Genomic DNA, 18,803 nt, shown 5'->3' with positions numbered 1-18,803 from the left:
CAGCCCTGGAGGGAGAAGTCTGTCTGGCCTGACCTTCAGCAGGTAATCCTCTGCCACTTTTAGATTTCAGTTTCGACATCAGTTATTTCAGGAAGCTTTTCCCGAATGGTCCCCCCACACCCAGATCACAGTCAGTTCCCCTGTCCCCGGTTCCCCACAGTTCTTCACGCATCTCCTATCTGTCACTGTTTTCCATTTTCTTGGTTACCCATCTCCCTTCCCTGTTAGGCCTTGCTCCCCAAGAACAAGGACCATGTTTTACAAACTGCTGAGTCCCTAGTTAAGCCAGTGAATAGAACTGTGGGAGTTACTCAAAAGGTGCCTCTAAAATGAATTGTGTGTACATTATATTTCAACATCTGTATGCGCTGCAGTGTGCTTGCCACCAGAAGTTTAGTTTCCATCCATCACCCTACAGTTGACCCCTTTTATCCATTTCACCCTCTCCACCTTCCCCTCTGAGAACCACGACCCTATTCTCTGTATCTATGTGTGTATAATGTTGTACACATGAAACTTATATAATGCTATAAACCAATGTTACCCCCATCCATTTTTTTAAAAAACAAATTTCAGTTAGGTTGCACATAGTAGGTGCTCAATAAATAACTGTTGACTGAGTGAGTAAAAGAAGAGATGTGAAAGGCACTTTAAATGTAGATTCCATGAGTCTCTGTGATGGCCTGTTTTGTAAGAGAAAAGGAAGATGGGGCAATTCAAGATGTTTCAAGACAAATAGCACCATCAACACAGCAATCCTTGTACAACATGGGAGGCGGTACCCCAGCTGAGCGCTCGGAAGTGTGCCCAATGAATTGGGATTAGGATGTTTATTGCAGCACTGTTTATAAGAACAGAAACATGGGAAACAGCCAGAATGTCCTTCAGCAGCGGAATGCACAAGTAAACTGTGGTGCAGCTATACAAGGAATGAATAAAGTGATTACAATGAATAAACTAGATGCTGAAACCGTAACATGGTTAACTCTTAAAAGCCATAACATTGGGTGAAAAGGTAAGTTAGAGTAGAAAATATGCACTGTGAAACATACTGAAAATGCCATATATTGTTTATTAATATATGCATAGAGAATACAAATTAAAAAAACATGCAGGGAAATGAAACCCAGTCACTCCAGGATACTGGTTACCCTTGGGAAAGGGAGGGCTACAGTGATATGGTGGAACTTCTCATTTACCTGTGACATTTTATTATAAACAGCAAATGTGGCAGTATATTAACATTTATTAAATCGGGGTGGTAGGTTTTTGTCATATTAGTTTTGGTACTTTTCTGTTAGTTTGAAATAGTTCATGCTTCTAAAAATTAAATTAAAATCACACAAAGGAGAAGGTTGGGTAACTGGGAGAAGGACCCTACATTTCTGCCTTTAGTCTTCTGTTCTGGACCATCCCCCCACCTCTTTTCAACTAGCCTGGCAAACTATATGGAGTCACATCTGCCACTTAGGACTTGCTAAGTCTTAACACCATTTAAAAGCATCAATTCTCAGCTCAGTCTCCAGAGACTGATAGATCTACCATTGATGCCTCCAGAGGCTTCAAAATGTGCATAAGTATCTTTCATCATTGTTTATAGTTTCTGCATTCCTCATTTTTTTCTATATATTGGAGCATCTAGCCCTAATTCTAAATCTAATTAGCATTAGTTTCTGCAATAAGATTTAGTGAAATTCTCTTTCATATGTGTGACTGGAATCTATTTTCTTGAATCCATCACTATATTCTCTTGTTTTGTAATGCTGTCAGTTTTTCTTTCCTTTCTCCCCCAAAGAAGCAATCAAATAATACCCTTGTGGTGAATTTTGCTCTTTCTAAAATTCCTCCCGTGTTTGGGGAACACTTTCAGTGGTGTGCTGGACCTAACTCCCCCTGGCTCAGGAGGGCCAGTTGTGCTCAGTCCTTCCCAACTGCTTGTTTGATGACATCACATCAGTAGCTTGAAATCGGCCACAATGAGAGTATTTACACCATGGCAATCAGCAGTCGCTACAAATCAAGGTTCGGGGTGTTTTTCCCCTGAAGAGCTAGCTGGTGGTTAAACATTTACCAGCCTACCACTAGGGGGCGTGACAGTTTTCTGAGTTTGCAAGGCAAGTAGCATTTTCCTCCTTTTACCCAGGTAGAAACCAAAAGTCAGAAAAGGAGAAGGCCTTGGCCTGAGTCACAGAACTCCCCAGAGGCATTGCTGGGGCTCTGGTCTGTGTGGTATAGCTGAAGAAGCACCAGCTTTGGAGTCAAGCAGATCTGAGTTTGGATCTCGTAGAGCTGCTCTTGTACTGTGAACTGTTCAAGTGTTTGACCCACCCGCCCCCCTCAGTTTCCCCACCTGCAAAATAAGGATGACAATATTTACCTTATCGATGCGCAAAAAACCTAACAAAGCACAAGGGAGATATGCAATAAATATGATTTGCCCTTCTGACTTACAAGTTCAGATCTCTGTGTATTATCCCATTCTTCCCATAACCATATATATTTTATTTCAACTCTCTCTACCTGAACAAACACCTTTCACTAAATAGTGAATATACTTTTGGGCTTCCCTGGTGGTGCAGTGGTTAAGAATCCACCCGCCAATGCAGGGGACACGGGTTCGAGCCGTGGTCCGGGAAGATCCCACATGCCACAGAGCAACTAAGCCCGTGCGCCACAACTACTAAGCCTGCGCTCTAGAGCCTGCGAGCCACAACTACTGAACCTGCACTCTAGGGCCCGTGCTCCGCAACAAGAGAAGCCGCCGCAATGAGAAGCCCGCTCGCCGCAACTAGAGAAAGCCCACTCGCAGTAACGAAGAGCCACCGCAGCCAAAAATAAATAAATAAATAAATGTATTTTTTAAAAGAATAGTGAATATACTTTTTCTCCAAGTATGTGCCACTGGAATAAGTAGAAAAAAGTCTCAGTGTTGACATTTAAGTGTGATTTGGGGATCAGTTTCTTTCCAGCAATCTTAGAAAATGTACTAGGTATCAACTAAGATCATTTTTCAACTGCCTGGAGTTTTCTCCACTGACTGTTCTGCTGAGCTAAGCTTCCTGAGGAGTATTGACTTCGGAGGCCATCGGGGCCACAATTCCATCCACCAAAGTAACTGCAGTGGCCTGCAGGGACATTCTCTTGGCTGTTCGTGTTCTGTGCTCTGTACTGTCTCTGCATGCTCTCACCGACCTGGTGGTAGACATTTGCTCCTAAGCCATTCAGCTAAGCCAAAATGTATTTTTCTTTTTAGACTTTTACTAATGTATTTTTACCTGAATAATACATTTAGTTGTTTTTAACATTTTAAAAAATACAAAGGTGTATACAATGGCAATTTCCCTTCCTAGACAATCCCCCCCTTCATTCAGGTCCCTCCCCATGAAAACTAACCCCCAAAAAAGAAGGTGAAAAGGAGGAGGAAGCAGCCTCTGACTATTAGTTTCTTATGAACCCAAAGGCTCTTGGAGCCCCATCTTGAACACCCAGCATCAGCACAGCCTTCACCATAGTTTCCATCTGTGTTGATTCTGTTGGACCTAAGAAGTCTGTTGAAACCAGGAATATTGCAACGAGCTCATATGGCTTATCAGTAGGTATAAAGCAAATTGGCAAAGACATACCCAGAATAAAGTCAGAGAGGATCTGCTTTGTTTCTGTAAAGATAAATGGCATATGTTGTATAAACACCATCCATCAGCTAACCCTAGGTAGGTTGTCATATACTTGGAGAAAAACATAAGAGAGAATCTGTGCTTACAGGTGATGTACTATGTGTCAGGTGCAGTGCTAGGTTTTTTTTTTTTTTTTTTGGTGGTAAAATAAACATAACATAAAAATGCCGTTTTAACCATCTTTAAGTATACAGTTCAATGGCGTTTGGTGCATTCACGTTGTTGTGCAACCATCAACAGCATCCATCTCCAGGGAGTGCTGGGCTCCTTTGCCCATCTCACTTAGTCCTTGGGACAGCTTCTGAGGTCTGTGTTAATGTTCTCCACACAATGAGGATATTTCAGAGAGATTGTTTAACGTCTCATCCTGAGTACCTGGCAGAGCCTGGGGTGAATCCAGTTGTGTTCATCTCCAAAACACGTAGACAGGTGTGCCTCGCTGTCTCTCTTACTGTCATTTTTTCCCTCTCTTCCATCCTATACTGTTGTCTAGGGGTGATCCTGCTGCTTCTGGATAAACTGCGGAAGATGAAGTGGGAGCAGATGTGGAGGCTGACCGCAGAGAGGGAGTTGATGGGCATGCTGTCCACATCCTTAGCTGACCAGGTCAGTAGCCAGCTTAGAAGGTACTGTTATTCCTGAGCACCCTGCTGCTGTTTCTCAAACTTGCAAGTGGCTGAGTCTGCATTATTTTTCCAGATCTGTATGACTGCTTACTTGGATAGATCTGCCTTGTACTTGCCAGCCTAAGACAACAGCACTCCCCTTAGTTCATTCCCCTTGTTCATTCGTGTGCGTGTTCAGCAGACTTGCCCTGCACACTGTGCGTGCCAGGGAATATGTTCAGAAATAGGATTACAGAGATAAATGAAGGACACAGTCCTTGGCCTCAGAGAGCCCATAGTTTATTGAAGAAGAGTCATAAGTAAATGATAATTTGGTGTGTTAGGAGGTCACAGTCTTCATCTTGGTGTAGAACATCCAGTGCCTGCCCCCTGAGATTCCAGAATACCAAGGCATATTTCCCAGACAGGGTTCCATTTTCCTTTCTGGCAAATAGAATCTAACTTTTTTTTTTTTTTTGGTACGCGGGTCTCTCACTGTTGTGGCCTCTCCTGTTGTGGAGCACAGGCTCCGGACGTGCAGGCTCAGCGGCCATGGCCCACGGGCCCAGCCTCTCCGCGGCATGTGGGATCCTCCCAGACCGGGGCACGAACCCATGTCCGCTGCATCGGCAGGCGGACTCTCAACCACTGCGCCACCAGGGAAGCCCTAGAATCTAACTTTTGAAGCAAATCCTTTTGCTTAAATCCTATACTATGACCCCATCCTCAAGGGAAATGCATTTAAATAGAAGGAACAAACCTCCTTGGCTGGTGAAACCAGCTTTTAATCCAGGCAATCTGAAAAAGCCCATGAACTCCACCAACATAAATTCATTAAAACCCCATTTCTCATTTTGGCTAAGAAATACAGAGGCCTGAGCCTTTGACGTTGAATCTACCAGGGTCACACATCTAGATTATGAGTTTCCCATGGTATAAGTGGCCATCTTGAAATGTAAAGACGATTTCTCTGAGTTCTCTGCATTTTATCCTTTCCTGTTTAACCAAAAAGCAAGCTCACTCTCCCTGTTTTTGTTCAACATTCAGTTGTCTGATTTGTTGAATTTTTGCAAAGTTTTCTAATGTGGAGGAAACAAGAAACTCTGTGGTGTTAGTTTACTATTTTTTTTAGCATTGTATTTCCCAAGCAGCCAGAAACTGATTTCCTTTTTCAAACGTGAGATATGGTATAATGAATGAGTTAAAAATTACCCAGGTAGCTGTTTTAAACCTGAGGGGAAAATTGTCCTCCATCATCATATTTCAAGTCAGGTCATAATGACTTGAGTGTGTCCCCAAAAGCTAGCAATTGCCTGTCCATGTCCAATGAGGATAGTTTATTCAGCCATCTCCTGCGAAGGCCCATAATTCACCTCCCGACACCACCTGTCAGCAGCTAGTTAATATGTGTGGCCTGGCTGGTGCAAGAGCTTGGAGAAGAGCTGGAAAGAAGTAAAGCCTCCCTAGAAAAGTCAGAGTTGGATTTGGAAATGCAGAGCACGGGCACAGGCACCCTGGCCTGCAGGAATCCCAGGTGCATCCATCATCGAGTCTGCCCAGCGCCCCAGGGAATGCTGCTGAAGCAGGATATATAATTTGTCTCAGCCCCTCAATAGGGAAAGCAACCTGTCATCACGCAGTTGCCTCTCCAGGAGGCTCAGGATGGATGACACAGGGTTCCTCGGTGAGGTGAGAAGAGGGGCGGAAAAGTGACTTCATTTATTTTATGCTGGCTTGGGTGGAAAAGACGCTCCGTGTCTGCCCCCTTTGCTGGATGGTGCTCACTGAGACCAGCAGGACCCGTGAGCTTCAAGTCAGTGTGGGGCATTCCCCCCTCTCTATCCAAACATGACTGCTTGGTCTCTAGAGATAAAAGGCAAGGGAAAGGCCCTGAAGTGCAAGTGAGCCTGTGCTCCGAGCAGGAGGCTCAAGAGAGATTGCACAGGAGATGTGGTGCCTCAAGAGCCAGCGTCACAAGCTGAGCCCATCTGACTGTTTTGACTGTATCTCTGGCTTTTATCCCCTAGGATATTTTCAACGCTGTCATCAAACAAAACCCCTTCCTCGTGTATCAGCTCCCCTGCTTCTGGAACGTGCAGCTGTCAGACCACACCCGCTCTGAGCAGTGCTACAGAGACGTGTCTGATCTAAAGGTAGGGTAAGGAAGGCCCTGGTGGGCGGTGGCAGAGGGAAGCTGGATGGGGCAGCGCCCTTCAGGGGGATGATTGGCTCGGAGCTTTGTGTGCAGTGTGGTGAGAGAGAGAGAGAAGGGCGCAGAAGAGCAAAAAGAATGGGCTTTTATTGGGGTTTTTTTGTTTTTTTTTTTTTTTTTTTTGCGGTACGCGGGCCTCTCACTGTTGCGGCCTCTCCCGTTGCGGAGCACAGGCTCCGGACGCGCAGGCCCAGCGGCCATGGCTCACGGGCCCAGCCGCTCCGCGGCACGTGGGATCCTCCCGGACCGGGGCGCGAACCCGTGTCCCCTGCATCGGCAGGCAGACTCTCAACCACTGCGCCACAAGGGAAGCCGGGCTTTTATTCTTTGTTTTGTTCTCCGCGCCCCCCCCACCCACCGCCCTGTTTTGGCTTTCTGGAAAGCATCAGGCCTCCCAGCACAAGAACCAGCTTGTGTGGTTATTCTTCCTGCTACCTGCTGCTGGCTGTTTTGGTTCATGTTGGCTCCCCAAATCCAGTCATTTAATTCAAATGAAAACATTTATTGAGGGCCTCCTTTGTGCCAGGTGCTGTAGATATGGATATGAATAACTTATTTTCTACTTTCAAATCATTCTTGGCAGAGAGGAGCAGAGAGACATGTAAGGAAATAAATGTAAAAAAATATGACAGAAGCTATGATAGTTATGGATGAGGTGAGATGCCAGCAGGGAGAAAGGACAGTGATAGAAAAGCCTTTATCATTGGTCTCTAAGTACCAAACACAGTGGTAAGACCTGACAGGAGGTAGACAAAGAAAAAGGGGTGTGTGTATCAATTACCTACTGCCACAGATAATGCTGCGTAACAAACTATTCTAATAGGGGCTTAAATCATCAACCATGTATTTAGTTGATGAGTCCACAGGTTGACTGGATGGTTGTCTGATATTCACTGGCTTAGCCAAATGTCTATGGTCAGCTTCAGATGGGGTGGCTGTGGCTAGGGCAACTTGGTTCTCCTCCAGTGTCTCCTATGTCCTGTCAGCAGGCCAGTCTAGCTTGTTCTCACGGCAAAGCAGAGGTGGAAAAGGAAGCCCTAGGGCACACAAGGAAACCCGAGTCCTTTTTGCTGACATCCTATGTGCCAAAGTAACTGTGTGGCCGAGCCCAGAGTTAAGGGGTGTGTCAGAATTCCCTACCTATAGTCGTGAAGGGTTGAAAGAGTGAAGAACTGACCTCAGCTATTAAATGACAGATTAATGATTTGAACCCAGGCCTGTCTGACACCAAGTGTGTTTGCCCTCTGGCTGTAACAGAAGAACTAGATACATGCATCCATAGAGAGTTTGTTTCATTTAAAATTTATACCCATTGCCCAGGTGACGATGTGGCAACAATAATTGCAAGTTATAAAAAGGAAAAAGGGACCCAAACCTTGCTTTTCTAACAAGTCAGGCTTCTCTTATTGGTTTCTGGTCCGTATCCACATTATGTACATATTATGTCTTATTTATAGTCAAAATTTACATGGAATTTTGTATTCTTCCATTGCTTAGCCATTCTGGTTACCTTAGTTGTTTTCAAACTTTCACAAATATAAATATTGAACAGCTCAAAGTTCACACCTTCTCAGGAGTGAAATCACAGAGTCAAAAATAAAGAACTGTTTTTTAATGCACTTGAAGTTCATTGCAAAATCTTTAAAACAGAAATACCTGCATTATTCGTTCTTTAAATCGGCATTTATGAAATTCCTTCAATATGTCATGTATTTGTTAGACATAAGGAAAATAGATGAAATGCACAGGAATATTTCCAAGAATATCATAAACTAAAAGTTCAAAGGGGAGGAGAATAAAACCAACCCTATAAAGAACACCTAAAAATACTGCATAAAAATTTTTTAACGTTTTGAAAGCATAGCTGATCAGTTCATAAAGTAATTGAAGTAATAAGCAGAGGCCAAAAAACAGTAATAAAGTGTGACTCCAGAATGATAAGCAAAAAGCAGCTGCATCTGACATTTGCTGGGTATTTGCTTATCCTTGGTGTCTGGGAGCCTGGTATAAATGTAGGTAGCTGTATAATTATTATTCAAACAAGGGAATGATACCATGGGTTGCACTGGGATAATAGGCCTAAATCAAAATCAGGCAACCCATATGTATAGCCATTCTGTTGAAATGCTATGTGTGGGAACTTGGGCCCCAACACGAAAAAAAAACAATTAGAAGACCCTGGCATAAAGTCAGGATCCATGAAGAGTGATATCCTCGGTAGATAAACAGTTTAAAAACCCATAGTATAGGAGGAAACAGCAGAGATTGTTGCCTGTTTCATTCTTTGCTTTTGGTGGAATAAGGGAGAAATGTTTCCCCTGAGAATTCCTAACTTCAAGGCTGTGCTCATATTATTTGGGGAGCTAAAATTATATGTGTAGGGCAGAAATACAAAGAAAAAAATGAAAAATTTCCAGACCCCTGGGAGAAACAAACAGAAATCTGATCTTAAAGAATACTCTCAAAAACAAGACTTCAGAATCCTTTAGGTGGAGTCTCTAGAAAAATGAGTTCTCAGTCAGTTATCACTGAACACACAAGAAAGTAAGCTACCATGAGAGAGGGCAGAAACTGACCATAGAATTAAACCTCAAAGACTACAAGTATTAGACTCATCAGGCATGAAACATAATATAAGCATTTGTATTGTATAAAAAATAAAAAAAGAATATTGAAAGTAGGTTAGAGGAACAAGAGATTCTCAAAGATGAATAGGCCTATTTAGATCAACTAGGACTTGTAGAAGTGAAAAATATAATTATTGAAATTATAAATTAATTAAATGTGTTAAGCAGTAGATTAGACCCAGCTGAAGAGAGACTTAGTGAGCAGGAAGAGATATCTAAGGAAATTACCCAAAACACACACACTGAAAAAAAGAGATAGAAAAATAAAGGGAAGTTAAGATATCGGGATATGTCTAATTAGATTATCAGAAGGAGATAAAGAGAAAACTGGAAGTGAGGCATCATTGGATGGGGTGGTGAATGGGAATTTTTCAGAACAGTTAAAAGGTATCCATAGATACAAGAAGGATTGTGTTTACCAAGCAGTGTAAAGAGAAAGCCATATTTAGACTTACAGTAGTGAAATTGCAGCACCCTAAAGAAAGTTGATTTTAAAAATAGCCAAAGAGAAAAGACAGATTCTCTACAAAGAAATTCCACATGTGTGATGAGAGTTCCAATGGCAGAAGCCAGAAAAGAGTAGAAAGAATATCTTCAATGTGCTGAGAGACAATAACAACACACTGTATACCTAGCAAAACAATCTTTCAAACATGAGAGAGGAATATCCAGATGAGTAAAAACAAAGACAATTTACCACCAAAATACTTAGGCAAAGAAACGTCCAAAGGAAAATGTACTTTGGAATCCTTTGGAAAATGATTCCAGATTCAAAAAGGAATGTTGAACAAACAAATTAGAAATGTATTGAAACTCTGAACAGTTTCTAAATGATAGCAATAGTAGTAATAATAATGTAATTTGTTTGTTTAAAAACATTATACCTAAATTATCAGGCAGCGACATCGTGTAAGTCAGGAGGGAAGTGATGAGAATTAAAGTACTCTTTGAGGTCATTGCTTTGTTGAGGAGGGGGATGAGATATTAAGTTTAGCTGCTAAGCTAGGTATGCATGCTAACATTTCAAGGTTAAGCTCTAAAAGAATTGGAAAAAATGGGTGGGATGGAATGGAATAAGAAAAACCAAAATAACCAACCAAAATACCTCAGTCGTTTAAAAGAAGAATTAGATGCAAGAAAAGAAAAATAAATCAGAGCATAGAAAAAGTAGGGGGAAATAGAGAACAAGAAATCAAAATGATATAAATAAGTCCAGATATATCAATAATCAAATAAACTAATTTTGCCAGTGAGAAGATAGGTTGTCAGATTGACTAGGAAGCAATATTCAACATATGCTATTTATAAGAGACATGCCTGATACAAAACTACCCAGAAAGGTTGACAGTAAAATTATGGGAAAAGAATATCAGGCAGATATCATCCCAAATAAAACTGGGTGACTATCTTGATATCAGACAAAGCATTGGTAGGTACAGAGATGGTCACAACTTAAAAACAAAAAGTTCACCAAGAAGATATAAATGCAGATTCATTTACTCAATCTCTTAATGTTTTTGAGTCCAGTGATTCTTCCGAGTTCTAGGAATACAACAAAGATTAAAGCAAACAAAAGCCTCTCACATGTGGAACTTTCTCTCTAGGAGATAAAGCAGAGTTATAGGAGATAATACTGTGAACAAAATTATGTCAACAAATTTGAAAACTGTGAAAGGAACATATTCCTAGAAATGTATAATTTATCAAAACTGACTTAAGAAAAAAATATGAAGTCTGGATTATTTTCTAGTCATTAAACTTTCTTACAAAGAAAATAGTACCCCTAGATAGATAGTGAGAAGAAGATGTTTTACCAATTTTTTTTTAAATCAAAAGGTATTTCCAGTTTTTAGTCAACTTTTCCAAGGAATAGGAAAAGAGGAACACTTTTTAACTCATTCAGTGAGGCCAGGATATCCTTGATACCAAAACCAGACAAGGAGATTACAAGAAAGGAAAATTGCAGGCCTATCTCATTCAGGAATACTGCTGTAAAAATCTTAAGCAAAATATTAGCAGACTGAATCCAGCCATGTATAAAATAGATCATACATCATGGCCAAGCTGGGTTTATTCCAGGAAATACAAGAGTGATCTAACATTGAAAAAAATCCACAAGTGTCATTTAGCATGTTAACAGATTAAAGGAGAAATACCATCTGATTATCTAAATAGATGCAGGAAAATTATTTGATAAAATTAAATATTCATTTGTGACAAAACCTCTTATGAACAGAATCTACTGAAAACCTACAGCAAACTTTTGCTGAGCATTTGCTTAGCGTTCTGCTAAATAATTAAAACAGTAAGGTGCCCACGAACACCGACACATTTATGGAAATTTGATACATGACAAGGTGGCATTGCTGGCCATTGGAGAAAAGATGTAATTTTCCATAAATGGTGTTGAGACACCTGATTATGTATGATAATCAGGAAAAACTGAAAATGGGTCCCTGTCTCACACCATATACAAAACTTACTCCAATGGATTAGAGACTTCAAAGTGAAAGGCCAAATTAAATGTTGACTTTTTAAAAATTAGGAAATTAGCCTATGACCTTAGAATAGGGAAAACACCAAAAGCATATATCATAAATGAAAGAGTCAATGAATTCAACCATGTTGAAATTAATAACTCCATCAAAGTGGCATCAAAAAGAGAAAAGAAGGGCTTCCCTGGTGGCACAGTGGTTGAGAGTCCGCCTGCCAATGCAGGGGACATGGGTTCGTGCCCCGGTCCGGGAAGATCCCACATGCCGTGGAGCGGCTGGGCCCGTGAGCCATGGCCGCTGAGCCTGCGCGTCCAGGGCCTGTGCTCCTCAATGGGAGAGGCCACAATAGTGAGAGGCCCACATACCGAAAAAAAAAAAAAGAGAGAGAAAAGAAGAAAAAGTTTCAACATATACAACTAAGGACTAGTAAACAAAGTATACAAAAATTTTGAAGAGAAATGTGTAGAATATAAATTCATTTCACAGAATTGCAAAGAAAATGGCCAATAAACACTTGAAAAGATGTACAACCTCCTTGATAATCAGGGAAGTGAAAATTAAGACCACAAATAATTGAAAAAGTGGTACTAATCAAGTCTCATTTAACAGTAAGAACTCTCCTGTAGTGTTGATGGGAGTGTAAATGTATACAACCAAATTGGGAAAACACTTTGGCACCATATTGTAAACTTGAAGTAATACCTATTTTATAATCTAGGGCTTGGATGTAATTGGTCAAAAATTGCAGAAAGCATTCCACCAGCTACCAGCGGGCAAATGGTGACAGACTGAAGTCAGGCTATGTGTCCTCATAATAAATGGCATTGTTTGACTAGGCAGCGGCACAGTAGACTTAAAAGCTCAAGTCTTATTTTCATATCCAAAAGAAAAGCAATAAACTTCCACAAAAATCAGTGCAACTAAAAACCTTGGCAGGCCTTATTGAAAAAGGAAGGAAATTCTGACAGCCTACAACGTGGATGACCTTTGAAGACATGCTAAGTGAAATACTCCAAACACAAAAGGACAAATACTGTATGACTCCACTTATATGAGATAACTAAAATACTCAAATTCATAGACACAGGAAGTAGAATAAAGGTTACTAGGAGCTGGGGTGAGGGGAGAATATGGAGTTAATGGGTACAGAGTTTGAGTATGGGATGATGAAAAAGTTCTGGAGGTGGATAGCGGTGATGGTTGTACAACAGTGTGAATGTACTTAAGGGCACTGAGCTATACACTTAAAAATGGTTAAAATAGTAAATTGTATGTATATTTTACCACAATAAAAAAAAATCTGGGGCTTCCCTGGTGGTGCAGTGGTTAAGAATCCGCCTGCCAGGCAGGGTACACGAGTTTGAACCCTGGTCCAGGTAGATCCCACATGCTGCGGAGCAGCTAAGCCTGTGCGCCACAACTACTGAGTTTGCGCTCTAGAGCCCGCGAGCCACAACTACTGAAGCCCACGCGCCTAGAGCCTGTACTTCTCAACAAGAGAAGCCACCGCAATGAGAAGCCTGCGCACTGCAACGAAGACCCAACACAGCCAAAAATAAATACAAATAACATAAATTTTAAAAAAAATCTGGGGGTGGAGGGACCTTGGCAAGTGCCCTATTAAATTGATTGTTTTTAGGAGGATTAGTATGAGTTTCATTAAAGAAACCAGTCATAAGCCAGTATATTTGGCATGATTTCTGAGCACCTCTAAATTGGCAGCCACAAAAAGGAAAAGAAAAAGCTTCATAAATTAGAGGAGACTCTTCATTTGCAAACTTTCAACTTATGTGTTTTACAGATGCCAACAAAGCTTGGTCTCCAAGTGTATGTCCCATCTGCCCACCATATACATACCAATGTGTTCATGCTGCCATATTTATTGAGTGATTACTATATGCCAGGTACTGTTACAGGTCCTAGTGATGCCGCAGGAAAATAGACAAAGCCATTGGTCACGTAGAGTTTAGGTGCTGGTGTAGCAGATGGCTGTGCCTCTTTGGCATTGCTTAGTGTTGCTTAATTATTGTCACTTTGAACCTATCAAATGAAATAATTTGTGAACCCCCTTGGGCAGCCTCTTCTATATGTGAACAGAGGAGTTTCCATCAAATGACAAAACCATGAAGATAGATTTAAACCAAGTTTAATCCATATCTTTTTAGATAAACCTAAAAAAGAAGTCATTTTATCACTGATAGCTTATCTAACAAAATCTGACACAGAACCCTAAAATGCAGGCAATATATGAAAGCAGAGCTGTCCTGGAGGTGAGGAGAGGCTTAGGGGATGAGGGAGAGAGACTGGAAGGCCTGAGCACCACCCTCTGGGTCATATCAGGGTCTGGACATTGATGAAGAGCCTGAAGAGCTGGTCCAAGAACACAGCATGTCTGTAGGTCCCTCCAGGCCAACCTGGGCCTCAGATTCCAGGGAAAGGTGTATCTTAGTTGTTTTCTTTCTTCTTAATTTTCTTTCTTCTCTTCCTCCCCCACTTTTTTTCATTGTGTTCAACATCTATGAAGGAACCTCCTGTTTGCTAGTTATTATGTCCCTCCCTGGGGAGTATCCAGCGTCCCCTGAGCTCTGCTCTCCATCACCTCACATTCTGTTGCCCCAAAGGGTAGCCAATCTAAGAAGCTCACCTGTGGGATCCACAGGGACCTGTGCTGGGTCAGCTGATAGAAAACGTCAATTTAAGCAAGACTTATAAAACTGTATTAACCTTGACTGTCCTTTTGGGCAAATCCAGGGCCAGGTCTTTTTGTGGCTGATTGTGTTGTAAGGTCACTTAAGTGACTCTCCATCTGTGTCCTCTGTGGTTCTCGGGGTCCTTTCAAGTTGAGCAGGAACTTAAGGACTCCCATAAAGCAAGTGAGGGGCAGTCCTGGACTTTTGCATTTCCCTCACTCTTATATAGTCATCTCACCCATGCCTAATCCGACAGCCAATTTTTTTTTTTTTTTTAGGAACTTCTTTTTATCGAGTTGTTCCAGAACGTTTGTCTTGCCTTTCGTGGAAATAGCAACTCTCACCTAATTCAAAGAATGTTTAATTTCATTTCCAATTACATTTGAAGTGGCATAAAAACACATTTGGTAACAAACACAGCTCCCTCCTGAGAACACAGGGCTCAGGTGTAGCTGCAGACAGGCTCCCACTTCCTGCCAGAGAGGAGTTTACCAGCCTTGGCATCTAGCCTGCCCTGGGTGTCAGCTGACACCTTTGTGCTGAGTATAGGTTAAGAGAACATCTAAGGGGAGGAGTGGTCTCACTGAGGAGTCAGAAGAAGTATCTAGGATTTTGGAGCCAAGCAATCCTGTAAATTCTGACAGTTCTACCTCTTACCAGCTGAAGGACTTGAGTAACTCACTTAACCTCTCAGGCTCAGTTACAAAATCCTCGATAAAATGGGGGCCATTCTTCTTGGCCCCGTTCTCAGCCAGGCCCCTTGAGTGCTCCATAGAAATGCACTTGACCTTACCTCAGTCTTTTATGTTTCAAAGACCTCCATTTTTATCTCTTCAGTCCTAAAGCTTGATGACTCAGCCTTCCCTGGCTGAGTCTTAAATTAAAAGAGAAGGACCCAGAGGAGCAGCTTTTCATTCCTTCACCAGGAGTGCACACTCAGGAGACCAGCAAAGACGCTGTGTGCTGGCTTAGAGCCGGGAGATTGCAAGAGATTCCAGGAAATCGTGTCTAGCCCTTGAGTCTTTTTTTTTTTTTTTTGTGGTACGCGGGCCTCTCACTGTTGTGGCCTCTCCCGTTGCAGAGCACGGGCTCTGGACGCACAGGCTCAGCGGCCATGGCTCACGGGCCTATCCACTCCGCGGCATGTGGGATCCTCCCAGACCGGGGCACGAACCCGTGTCCCCTGCATCGGCAGGAGGACTCTCAACCACTGTGCCACCAGGGAAGCCCGCCCTTGAGTCTTTAGTGGACTGTTTGTTAGAGAAGGAAGCCCTGGTCAGAAATAGTGGGTGATGGCCAGGAAGTGGCAAGCAGTGGGTTCAGTCCTCAGGTCTGTGAGAGTTACTGGAACCCAGGGCTGAGTAAGCCACGGTTCCTGCCCTTGGGAAGGTCACAGACTATTTAGAATTTACCAGTAAGGAAACAGAAAATCCCAGTGCAGCCTGCTAAGTGCTGTGAAGCAGGGAAGTAAAGGGGGCTGAGAGCAGCTGCAGGAGCCCTGTCTAGTTGGGAGCGTGACGCAGACTGTATCTTGGAGGGCTCTCTGTAGAAGGTCTGAGCTGAATCTTGATATCCAAATTCTGCTGCTTCCTCATCTTCTGCCCTCACGTCACTCTTCAGCCCCCAAACACCCAGGCTGGCCCTCTTCCCAGTCCTCCCTCCGTCCCTCCCCTACTTAGAGCCCTGGAGAATGGGGAGTGGAAACTCACATGCAAGTTAGAAAGAGTAAACCAGATGCTGGGTAGGCAAGCAACAGGGACCACGCCATTGCTACAGAAACAGCTGCCCAGAATGTACTGATCCCTTTCTGGGATTGACAGGAAACACATCTCATCCTTTGGGGTCCTGGTCACAGGACCAGGACCCCAAAGGATGAAATGGCATATTCCAGGTCAGTTGGGTGGGAATGGTGTTCCAAGTATGGTGTCACTTAATCTTGACAAAAGTCTCACAGGGTGAATATTGTTCAGTTTGTTTTATAAATCAGAAAATTAAGAATCATACAGATTAGTCACTTACTTGCCCCAAATCCCACAGCTCAGTACGACAGAGCTGAGATTCAAACTCGTGTCTGTCTTACTCTCAGTCCAAGGTTCTTTCTTCTGACTTGGGACTGAGTTCCCACCTGAATGTATTTTCCCAGGAAAGTATTTTACGTGAGATAATGATTCTATAGGATTATTCTGTGTGAGCCCTCTTTAAATTAAGTGCGTTTTTGAGGGCTAACTCCAGAACAGAGACCGTTAATGTAACGTTCTCTCCTTGAAACAACATGTGAATTTGAAGCAGCAGGCACAGAGCCTGAATTTTTGAATTGGGGCTGCGTGCACTTAAAAGAAAAACCCTAAAGGAGAGGAGGAAAACCAAGAGAAAACATGCCATCCATATGGGGAAATGATGTGTGTTCCAGAGGCAATCTGTAGCATTTGCATAAAAGGAGTAGCACATAACTCAAGTTTTAAAACATTTTATAATACTTAGAGAGGTGTCAGATTTCACATCTTCTGGGGAAGACGGGGGCCACCATGTATTAGCGTATTGAGCTTGCCATAGCTAAGCTGGCTGCAGTGAAAAATGAGGCAGGGGAAGGCAGAGAGAGGGTACTAAGAATGATGAATGGTAAGGTCGATTTTGGAGGATTAGGATGGATTGAGGAAGGAAAAACAGTTACTTTGGGGAAGAAGATCTAAAATTTAGAATTACCGCCTTCCAACCAGATCTCTCTTTACTTCAGGCCAGTACCTGTTTGATTTCATTGCATGACCCAAGTCCGAGGACTGTAAGTGTCTTCTTGTCTCTGTGCACCACTGCAGCTGGTAAACCCGAGGAGTTCTGGGATTAAATATGAGGCAGCTGGCCCCTGTCCAAGTAGTCCGTCTTTTGGCACCATTGCTCTAGGGCTCATACCTGGGAATCGCCCATTCACCCAGCGGAGTGCAGAGTACCCACTGTGGGCTAGGCTGCAGGGCTGTCGCTGGGCTACTTACCCTCTCTTCACCTTGTCATCTGAGAAAGTGGGGCAGTAATCACTCTGTAGAGGAGATGTAAAGATGAAAAGAGGTGATATATTAGTACAGGGTTATGAGACATGTAGTAAGCCTAGTATTCTTTTTTGTTTGTTTTTTTGTGTTTTTTTTAATTGAAGTAAAGTTGATTTACAGTGTTGTGTTAGTTTCAGGTATACAGCAAAACTGAATATATATATATATATATATATATATATATATATATATATTCTTTTTCAGATTCTTTTCCATTATAGGTTATTACAAGATACTGAATATAAATAGTTTCCTGTGCTATACAGTAGGTCCTTGTTGTTTATCTGTTTTATATACAGTCGTATGTATCTGTTATGCCTAGTATTCTTACTATTTTTTTAATATCTTTATTGGAGTATAATTGCTTTACAATGGTGTGTTAGTTTCTGCTTTATAACAAAGTGAATCAGCTGTAGGTATACATATATCCCCATATCCCCTCCCTCTTGCATCTCCCTCCCACCCTATCCCACCCCTCTAGGTGGTCACAAAGCACCGAGCTGATCTCCCTGTGCTATGTGGCTGCTTCCCACTAGCTATCTATTTTACATTTGGTAGTGTATATATGTCCATGCCACTCTCTCACTTCGTCCCAGCTTCCCCTTCCCCCTCCCTGTGTCCTCAAGTCCATTCTCTACGTCTGCGTCTTTATTCCTGCCCTGCCACTAGGTTCATCAGTACCGTTTCTTTAGATTCCATATATGTGCGTTAGCATGTGGTATTTATTTTTCTCTTTCTGACTTACTTCACTCTGTATAACGGACTCTGGGCCCATCCACCTCATTACAAATTACTCAATTTCATTCCTTTTCATGGCTGAGTAATATTCCGTTGTATATATGTGCCACATCTTCTTTATCCATTCGTCTGTCAGTGGGCATTTAGGTTGCTTCCATGTCCTGGCTATTGTAAATAGTGCTGCAATGAACATTGGGGTACATGATTCTTTTTGAATTCTTATTATTAATAATCTGTCAGTATTGTTCCCACTCTCTTGGGGTAATTTTCAGTCAGCTGGTAGGTAAAACCTGTAAACAAGGGATCTTCTTGCTCATCCATTCCATGAGTGCTCACATTTCACAGACCAGAAGCAGGAACCCACAGAGGGGAAACGGCTTGCCCAAGGTTAAGCACTGGTGTGTGTCTCATCATCTTGTGCCCTGATACTGTGCTGGAGAAGGACCTGCTCAGTGGAGGGGACTTTGGGTGCTTTAAGCTTTAGTCTTTTGTCTTTGCCTCAACACTCACCCATTCTTGGCTTATGTGGTAATTTTTAGAATTGAACTCCTTTGGTTGTTATTGATTTAAGTTATCCATCACTGGCTTGGTTATGCATAGCTGATGAAGTTCAGATGCATTTATTCCTGGAAACATCAACAAGATCTCTAGAAGCAAGGCCATGGCTCTGGAGAATTTGCCCTTCAATAATAGCACTTTGTGGAGTACGTATCTAAACAGT

At 42.3% G+C, this 18,803-nt stretch overlaps 1 protein-coding gene across 2 annotated transcripts in view; it reads left to right on the top strand.

Moving 5' to 3' along the window:
* Nucleotides 1-18,803, top strand: part of LARGE1 (LARGE xylosyl- and glucuronyltransferase 1) — a 602,024-nt gene that overhangs the window by 518,214 nt on the left and 65,007 nt on the right. For both annotated transcript variants that reach the window (XM_082634479.1, XM_082634480.1), the window contains exons 8-9: nucleotides 4,168-4,280; nucleotides 6,307-6,432. In XM_082634479.1, the coding sequence (XP_082490605.1) occupies nucleotides 4,168-4,280; nucleotides 6,307-6,432 (239 nt within the window). The remainder of the gene's footprint in view (nucleotides 1-4,167; nucleotides 4,281-6,306; nucleotides 6,433-18,803) is intronic.

This window comes from Mesoplodon mirus (assembly GCF_964341445.2).
Source record: "Mesoplodon mirus genome assembly, chromosome: 11".
In the NCBI taxonomy this organism is placed as follows: Eukaryota; Metazoa; Chordata; class Mammalia; order Artiodactyla; family Ziphiidae; genus Mesoplodon; species Mesoplodon mirus.
Note: the sequence above shows the minus strand (reverse complement) of the source record. Positions and strands in the feature narration are given on the sequence as shown.